Source organism: Asterias rubens, chromosome 5 (assembly GCF_902459465.1).
Source record: "Asterias rubens chromosome 5, eAstRub1.3, whole genome shotgun sequence".
NCBI classification, from domain to species: Eukaryota; Metazoa; Echinodermata; class Asteroidea; order Forcipulatida; family Asteriidae; genus Asterias; species Asterias rubens.
Window position 1 is genome coordinate 21585570 of NC_047066.1, and position 10196 is coordinate 21595765.

The 10196-nt window shown below is 40.1% G+C and overlaps 1 protein-coding gene across 1 annotated transcript; it reads right to left on the bottom strand.

The window, feature by feature from the left end:
- Positions 1-211: 211 nt before the first annotated feature.
- On the bottom strand, positions 212-3919 carry LOC117289874 (thyrotropin-releasing hormone receptor-like). Its single transcript, XM_033771062.1, has one exon. It carries the CDS (start codon positions 2879-2881, stop codon positions 1682-1684), a length of 1200 nt encoding a protein of 399 aa, XP_033626953.1. The 5' UTR covers positions 2882-3919; the 3' UTR covers positions 212-1681.
- Between the last annotated feature and the right edge of the window lie 6277 nt (positions 3920-10196).

Here is a 10196-nt window from a genome sequence, read left to right on the forward strand (position 1 = left end):
TATTATGCACTGTTATTGGTTTAAATGCGCAGTCCCATAATGCATCACACACACACTGCGCCATATTTCTATGCACTACAACGTGACGTACTTTCTGCACAAGAATCTTGCCGATAGATAGACTGGCCGCTGGGGCCGAGCGAAACCTCATCGCAGTTTGTGCGACCATAATTTTGTCACAAGAGGGCGCTAACAGGTTGGGCCCATAAGTCTCAGATGGTGATACACAAAATAATGATATAAACAAAAATTCTAGAGCTCAGGTAACCTGATTCCGGTTTTTAGTATTTTTCTTTTAAAATGTTCAAAATTAACAAACATATCACAAACGGTTTAGAGTTGAACGTTTGAAGTTTCCATTCCATTATATACATCTATATCAAAAGATTGTCTGGCTTGTAATAATAGTTCCAATCGTATGGCCCCAAAAACTATTTGTTATTCCCCAGTTTATAATATATTATTTCACAAGTATAATTATAATTTAAGGGCACTTAATTTTTTGATTGAAAATATATATTTACAATGCATGTATATTACAAATGAATATGTTGTTGTCTCTGTGTTGATATTATAATAAAACCACGCACACAGATTCTTGTCATTTGATCAGTTGAACACGGACCATGTCTCGTCCTTTGCCGAACATACTACATGACGATCTATGGGCTATAATATTGGAGTCCACTATGGATTGGTTGACGCTTTGCAGCGTCGTGCCCCAAAATAATCGTTCCCAACCATATCTCAAAACGAGGCAAGGTCGTGTCACGGCGGACAAGGTTGTATCTTTACATGGAGTCAACCACGTTGTCTAGAAGAGGTTTTTGTATAATTTTCAGAGTGTGGGGTGAACAAGTTTCCGTGTCTACTTTTTGTTGAATGTCACCAAAATCAAATGACAAGGATCTATTTGTGTGGTGTAAAAAATATTGAAAGCATTTCGTTCGAGCATTTGTTATCGTTCTGCTGTCAAAACTTCGATGCAAATGGTGAGATGTAGCTTTTCATTTGTCCACACACTGTTTTGAGTTATCATAATATACCAATGTTGCAAGACCTTTGGCTGATTGATTGCAGAATACAAATAATTCTTCTTTCAAAACTTCGATTCGTGCAATATGGTATAGCTTTGCATTTGTCCACGCACCGCTTTGAGTTATCATTGACCTTAGCAACATTTCTTGAGCTACATGGATTTTGCAGTAGTGGGCATATGGGTCGCAGTGCATGCTATAGTCAGCTTCTCTACACTCACAGGTGAATGAGCCTGTCTTAGGCCAATTTCACTGGTACATATTTCGATTGCCTAGTTCTCGTACTCGATCGATTCAGTGTCTCCATTCAACCTATGTGCATTCAGTATAGTCTAACTTTTCAATAGTTCATATTTCGCCTCATATTATACCAGTGCATCCAAAATCTGTACGACGTAGTTTTAACTATGTACAATTATAGCTTACTTTGAATTCCAAAAACGTTTGAAACATGTTTTATACTGTTAAAAATCATTTAAACGAAAACCACTAAACACAAGGGGTTCAAAATGTGCTACTATATATATGCATGCACAGAGAGACTCATTTCACACAATCAGAAACGAAAATACAAGAAGTAACTTGAGCTTTTCTATACGAGTACAAAACACGGCATAAGGGTCCAGTGTAGCTGTCCACAAGTCTTAAAGTTTTGTCATGCTGGGTGATAAACCCAACCCCTCAGCTTGCTCCCTGTCCTCAAAGCATTCATTGTCAATACCATGCAGTTGAAGGCTTGGACCCAGCGGCCGTGGCTTCTTTCTCCTGCTACTAACACAGAGTACCTCCTTGAAAGCCTTACGGTAATGACTACTTGCGAGGTTGTAGATGATGGGGTTTATGGCTGAATTCAGAAACACAAGCATATGACCGATGCTTAGAGGGAGGACCAGTTTCCGGTATAAGACATTTCTAGGTGTGCCAATGGCCTCTCCGATGACGAAAGCGAGAGAGACGGCCTGGAATGGTGTCTGGCATAAGAAGAACACTACCCCATTAGCAATCAGTAGTCTAGCCACTTGGTTACGTACCTGGAGTGCCTGACTCGACAAGGTCTGCTGTTGAAGCTTCTTATTGTCGATTCGGGCGCTGAGACGAATAATAATCCGGGTGTACATGATCATATTGGACACTAGAGCGAGTATGAAGACAATCACCTCGACTAGATGACCGATTACGAGTCCAGCAAAGGAGACCGGTACGCAGTATCCGAGAACAACCGGGAGATTTCGGTACCTTTTCTTGTCTGGCCACACGGCACAATACATGTCAAGTTTCCCGTAGCGGAGCATAACAAGTGCTGCAAGACCCACGCCACTGATCCAGCTTCCTACGATTAACTTGGACGCACGAGCCTTGTTTCGTCTTTGAATGTACTTAATCGGGCTGCAAATAGCGTTGTACTTGTCTAAGGAAACCAGCGTCACGTTGGCCACCGAGACGAAGTAGGTGACGTACGGCATACAAAACGCACCGATACATCCCACTATCTTGGCAGTGGTCAGATGAGTTCGTACCGGGCTGGTAAAATAGAAGTAGTAGGTAAAAATGGTGATAGACAAGAAGGCTAAGTCTACCACAGCCAAGCTGGTCAGGTACATGTTGGTAGCATTCCGCATATGCTTGACGCGATAGATCAGATAGATGAAGGCAAGGTTTCCTGGCACGCCGACTGCCAGTATGATGAACATAGTCGCTAGGACAGTCATGTTGGTAGACGAGTTCAGAAGATATGGCTTAGCAGCTTTCTCCGAAGTCAAGTTCAGCACTGGGAGCAAGCTGCACTCATCATCTTCAGAAACATCTCCAGGAAAATCTCCAGGCCATGAGGTATTATTAAACATCTTGCCGGTGGAGACAGCGCTGCACTTTGTTCTCTCGATCTAAGGCTTATCACAGCTCGTGTAAAAACTAGACTCACCTATTAATGGTGGATATATTTATACTGTTTTCGGGTTGAATCTCTGTGTACTGATCATAGACGGGGCCAATTCCAACTGTTCTAATTAATTCAGCTGTGGTTGTTGCAGACATATTGTTCTCCCGCCATAGGCGTCCAATTATCACAACAAAGCTGAATTCTCTCTGAAAGCTGACAGCAAATTGAATAAATCAACAACGCAGTATCAGGTAATCAAAAAATGTTTACAGCTGTCAGGAATCATCTTCGTTATTATTGCACAGACAATAGGAGAGCAATATACAGTCAATATTGAGCAATAGACAGTCAATAATTGACCCAGTGGTTAATTGAGATCGGCCTTTGACCATCAGGATACAAGTCATCGGTGTAGGTATTAAAGAAGAGTGGACATTAAAACGTCCTCATTGCGTTGAAACTGGATATACCAATTAATGATACTGACGTACTGGATGTCCTCGACTTGCTTTAACTGTGAAAAGTCCATAATCATCACACAAGGAAAAACACTGTCCAAATAGGATTTCTGCTGGTTGAGAGATACGATGGTATATATAAAAATAACCCTCGTAAAAAAATGTTTGTTGCTAATGAACAGTATCGCAGCACTTTGGCCCTGCATTGCTCAATTGCAAAACAGAGCTAAGGTGAAAATTAGTAAAAGGGAGAGATAACATCAATATCGTATGATCAATACGTTTATCGTTTTTAATTGATTAATAATCCTTTAATATGGTGCATTTATTCTTCCACGTTATGGTTGGTGGAGTGGAAATAATAGGCGTCATATATTAAACTATGTTCAATTAAAAAGCCGCTATTTATGACTGACATTGTTTTACACACTAGGTAAACACAAACCAATCGTGTGCGTGAAAGAATGACGTAACAAAAAGTACTTAGAGAAAGGGCGTGAGCAATTAATGTGCAACATTGTGATTCAAGGCAGCCGAGTGTAAAATTGTCATCGGTTTTTAGTCATTCATTGGTTATCATAGGGAGGAATAACATTCTGCATGAGAATAGGAAACATATCTTTAGGGGTAATTCTAGCAACATAAGTGTAGCAGTATAACGCCACACCCAACCTAGACTTGACTCAAGTCCCAATCCCGTGCCACTGCCAGAAAACTACTGTTTTGTGATGCTCTGCATTCCCCAACCTGTAGTCTCGGGACCACATTTTGACGGCGAGCGGCGAGCGCGCACTGTACTGTATGCTACGGTTTGTTTGATAGTAAGTTGGCGTGATATGCTTAGGGACCTCTCACACGAGAATGGGACTTGAATCAAGTCTAAACCAACCCTTCTCCCCTCACCCAGTCTTCGCGATTGCCAAAGACCTTAATCCGTGTTAAACAGTAAGCCTATCTGGACTCGATTTTAAAGTGGCAACGAGTGTTAGACCGTGTTGGAATTGGGGGCTACGGCTACAGCTACGGCTAGATTTCCGCGTCACCATGTGTTAAAGTATGGCAGGCCCTTAGCTACACCCTAAGCAACAGCCGTAGCCGAATCACAAGTCGTACTTAAACTACAGAGGGCGCAATTTTCCTGACAGTAACCGGTACTCGTGGATTTGCACGCACGACCTTTATGACGTTGTTATTACCAAGGTGCTGGTATACATTATTGAGTTTTCTTTTCAATTACAGTTATGCTTCGGTTGACATAAACCAATGCTGAATACTAATTATAACCCGCAGCATTTTTACAACAAGGTTTTCTGTGCATGCAGGTTTTAGTGACACCCAGTTCACAAAAAGATATTGTGGTAGAAACAATGTCAATGGCTCTGGCCATTTGCAGACAAATTATTGACAACACTATGAACAAATATTGAATATGTATGTAATTAAATTAACTACAATCTTCTTTGGTGTGTATATTTGTGATCGTTTATATCTGTTACCATTTCTTTGTATGGTGTGTTTATTGGATATAGGTGGAAAAGAATTAGGACATAATTTACTCTATCAAAAACCATGTCTTTTTCGATTGATGAGGACATGAGGGTACATCGTTTAATAATAATAATATCGAAGTCTGTTATAGCGCACGTATCCACCAAACAAGGTACTCAAGGCGCTGAGTATATATGCAAACTTCAGAAAGGTAGGTTATTGCAGTGATGAATTCTGAGACCCAAATTATTTAGCACCTTCTAAGGGTTTACAATGTGCTACAGCGCAGATAGCAGCCACAGCCAGGAACACCGGGGCGAACCTCTTCTCTTTTCGACAAGTGCACTGGGTTCTCTTTTACATGCGTTATACAATGTGTACCCCCAAAACACTTATTTCACGGCAAATGTGTTCACCAAATTACAGGAGGAAATGGAGGTCCCTCAACTTCCACACAACGATTCCACCAGATTGAGGGTAAACCCTTTTGCCAACAGGGGAAGGGTGTTTCTGTGCCTCTTTGCAACTGCGTTTCAGTGCACTGGAAACCAACATTCGTATGTGGTGTTCGTCATTTTTTGAAAAGAAACAGCCCCAGCTGTGCGACCTAAACAAATCTCCTATTCTAGAAATCTGTGAGACGATCAATACAACCGCATGCAGACTGTAACTCGACATGGTCACGCCGATCATGTTGAGATGACCACTCACAATCAGAACTGTTTCTTGGAAGACAACAAGTCATGCATCCGGGTGACCTCATTAAGATTTTATGATTGCAACTCTCAAGATATAAAAACAATATCCAACACTGAAACCCTATAAATATAGTATCTCTCACACTCGTCAGTCTCCCGACGATGACCAGAGCAAGCTAGTCGAAACGTCAAGTTAAAATCTCACTCCGCGGTAGTAAAGTTAAACACGAGAAGTCCCCTCGATCCTCTAATGGATAGTAGTCCCGACAAATTTCATACCTTCTTTCCAGGTAGTAGTTATTAAGCAGGACGGTTCTTTTCAGAATTGAGAAGTCTCCCGAATTCCGAAAAAAAATCTACACCGCGATAGTAGAATATAATAGCAGACAAGTTCTCAAAAGAAAATACAATCTATACCAGCAAGCAAGTAGTTATACACATGGTTACCAAATATACATTAAATCTTCCCCAGTGCTTCCCCCAGATTAAAATGGCTTAGTCGCTTAACCTTTACATACTGGGCGACTTTGTTAGGGTACCAGTCATCTCGCCCCAGCAATGGATGCGTTCATTTAGCTTCCCTGGGTCAGCCCCGGTGTGTGGCGGTTTTGTTTTCTAGGACCACCGCGTGCAGATAATTACCCATGTTCGTCCTGGAAAAAAAAACGCCACACACCGGGGTCGACCCAGGGAAGCTAAACGAACGCACCCATTGTCACCCACTACAAATTCCGATACTTCACCACGTAATACCTCATATATATAATAATCTAACTTATAATCAACAAACAGTATATCTTTAAGGGACCCCAGGGCGTACTGTTTGGTTGCTTCTTTTTGCAAAGTGCACGGGCGGGATTGGCACAGCAGAAGGCTGCATGTGATGATAGAGATGACGCGTCTCAAGTACTGTAGCGTGTGGAGTAAGATGGAGAGATTGGTTTGTGCCAAATACTGGGAAGAATCAATAAAGTCATGTTAGACCACGTATCCAAGGGTTCAAGACGACACACTTGTTTAAAGGGAAGATGCAGAAGTGGAACAGACTTGCCTTTCAAGCCAACTTTTACAGTCATATTAGATAAATATTGTCTTGAAACTTTGGTACTTTTTGAATGCAAGTTCGCCCGAAAGAAGGCTAAGCTACTCTTTGTAAGGGGCTACAAGAAGATCAATTATTTAATGCGGAAAAAAAAACTCAGGGGAGCTGAAGGTGGGAATCTACTTCTTCTAAAAAAACAGTCTTACTTGCACCAGGCAAGGAGTTCCAAGGAGATGCAGCAGGTACGTGGAACAATGGAATGTCTCCTTTTTGAACATCTCAGCAAATCAACAGTGTATGAGTGCATGGGATAAATTGCCTCTTATAATAATAACTTTGCCTCTTCTATACCCTTGTGCAAGTGCTGTCTTTCTTTCCAAAAATTTAAAATTTTAAGAGGTTTAAACAAACATAGGCTAAAACTTCAAGTTTTTAAAATCTTTGTCGTGAACACAGCGTTATTCCACGTGGGTAATCCACTTACACCGTTAAAGTCACCTGGAAGTGGTATTTTTTCAAAATAAAGCTTTTGTCACTAATATATGTGTTTTGATGAGTGGAATGTGAATAAACAGTCAACTAAGGTTTTAATGTTATTTACAAATTTAAGAGTAGACCCCGACCCGAGAGGGCACTGTTCGTGACGTCAATCGAGGCAGACTTTGCCTGTAATGCGTAGAGTAAACACAATTGCAAAGTACATGTACGGACCAAGTCGTGAGTTTGTAAGTTTCAAAAAAGAAATTGTTTTTTTTTTCCGGCAATGCCGACCAGGTGTATTGCTGCTGAATGCAGAAAAACACTTTTTGAAATGTACCAACTCACGACTTGGACGTACATGTACTTTGCATGTGTGTTTACTATACGCATTGCAGGCAAAGTCTGCCTCGATTGACGTCACTTTATATATTTTTTAAACATATAAATCGTGACAAACAATTACTCAAAAAATTGCTTTATTGTTCGTAAGCATATACTCTTATGTTTGAAAGAAAACAAATTCTATTTCCAGGTGACTTTAAAGACTTGGCAGATTGAGGGGCGTGTCACTTTAAGAGTCGAGGGATTTAAAAGCAATTCCCTTCTCTAAGTGACCGGATTTCTCCACGCTGTGTTGATATTCGGTCAACAACCTCGACCTCTGATCAAAAGTGGGCTGTTTTAAGACCATTTGGCATTACATCTACTATTCCAAGTTTAACAACGTCTATTTATAGAGCGTTTTTGAAAACGTGAATTATGCATGGTCTCTGGTTTAATCCTGCTTGAAGTCCATCAAGTTAATGTGAACGGTTTCAAAGCTACTAAAGAAGCCCAAGCCTTACCCAAAACCAACGCCTTGCTTTCGAAAATGTCATTATACAGGCTGATGCATCATTGTTACCCGTTACAAGTCCATAGCCAGTTCCCCAAATGGTACGGCCATCTTTGATGGATCCCTTTACAGTTACAACAAACTTGTTAACCAAAAACTTAAAGGCAAAGTGTTTCTTGGGTTTTTTTGGAACCGTTTGATCGTTTCAATCCTTCTTAAATATAGATATATACAAGTGACATATGCACATTCATTTCAAAGGGTGGTAGCGTTTTTTAAATACTGCCGAATGGAGCGATTATTATCCACGCATGAAGAATAATCCACAATTGAAATACATCTGAGAGACGTTACGTTCGTACTGAAGCTCCGATTCGAATTTGGGGGATCAAAACTGATTCAAAGTGAAATGAATCTCAACATTCTTTACACTATCGAAAGCTGCTGTAACCAAGTAAAGTTGTACAGCCATTAATTTTCAGAGTGATTAACAAACTGAATCTTTCTCTATAGTGCAAAGTTAATCCACGCATTTTAACAACGAAAGTCGAAACTCCTTTAAATTTGTCTCACCCTGTGTGAGATTTGTTTTATTCTACCCTCTTTCTCCGGCGGATTGAACAACGATAGCCACAAACCCCGACACTGCGATTCCCTTCGACTATGTCATAGCGTCGCGCAGACACAGACAGAAGAATCGGCAGGACTACGGCTCGCTGTTTCGCCATTCGAGGGGGGAAATCCTTCGATCCATTGCTGCCGCGTTTTGGCTTTCTTTCATCGACTGCTTAGAAGATCGCGTTTCGAGGGCAGAGTGGCGTCCATGTGACCAATGTGTGGCCACCTGCTGCCCCGAGGACCTGATCCCATAGGAGAGAGCTTAAGTAGTCCCTAACTTCATCCCTAGATGCTACACTAAGACGGTGGTATACTGAGAGACAAGGGAGATGTTGCAATCTGGGAGGGATTGGGAGGCTCTGATTATGAATATTGCCGGATATCTGGGGAAAGTGAGTGATCGTTGGATTGCGTTTTATCACAATTTTAATATGACAATAATAGTAACAATATTGATAGGGGGATGGTCTGTAGATGAATGAGTTGGTTTATACAGGTATACGGGGTAATGATATTAGCAATGTCTGAAGATGTGGTTGCAATATATCGTTAGCGATGTACACACTCACATTTTACACACTCCTATTTGATTCATATATCCTCTTTTCAGAATCATCTCATTGCATCAATCATGGGGCGGCCATCTTGTTTTTACTCCAATATAATCATTGTAACAAAACCGAGGCTTGAAGAAAACATACTCTGGTTCTACGTTTGTGAAATTGTGAAATACTAGCATCCATTACTGTTGTTGGATACAGGGGACATGACCAAGATAGTGCCTGCATGATCAAGGTCTATGGTGCATAAATGATTACGGGAAACAAAACCATCACTTTAACCCTAACCGCTCCCCCTCACAAAGTCAAGCCAAAGTATTTGAAATAGGGAAAAAGCTAAAACAGTGGGGAGGATAATCAAGTTCATCATCACGAATGTAGGGATCATGATGATGATGATGACAATAATGAAAATGACAATGATTTGGATAATGAACAACGAATACAAGATGTATGCCGTTTGGGCTTCGGAGTGCCGAAGAGCATAATATAACAATGTACGCCATCTTCAAACAAACAAACAAACAAACAAAACAAAACAAACAAACAAACAAACAAACAAACAAACAAACAAACAAACAAACAAACAAACAAACAAACAAACAAACAAACAAACAAACAAACAAACAAACAAACAAACAAACAAACAAACAAACAAACAAACAACAAACAAACAAACAAACAAACAACAAACAAACAAACAAACAAACAAACAAACAAACAAACAAACAAACAAACAAACAAACAAACAACAAACAAACAAACAAACAAACAAACAAACAAACAAACAAACAAACAAACAAACAAACAAACAAACAAACAAACAAACAAACAAACAAACAAACAAACAAACAAACAAACAAACAAACAAACAAACAAACAAACAAACAAACAAACAAACAAACAAACAAACAAACAAACAAACAAACAAACAAACAAACAAACAAACAAACAAACAAACAAACAAACAAACAAACAAACAAATCAATACTATAGTGTAGAGGAGGAATGATAAGCTTCAATGTGACAATAGGGGCAAAAACATTCCATTGAAGATGACAATCAATACAAAATATGTCCCCTTTACACTGGACGATCATG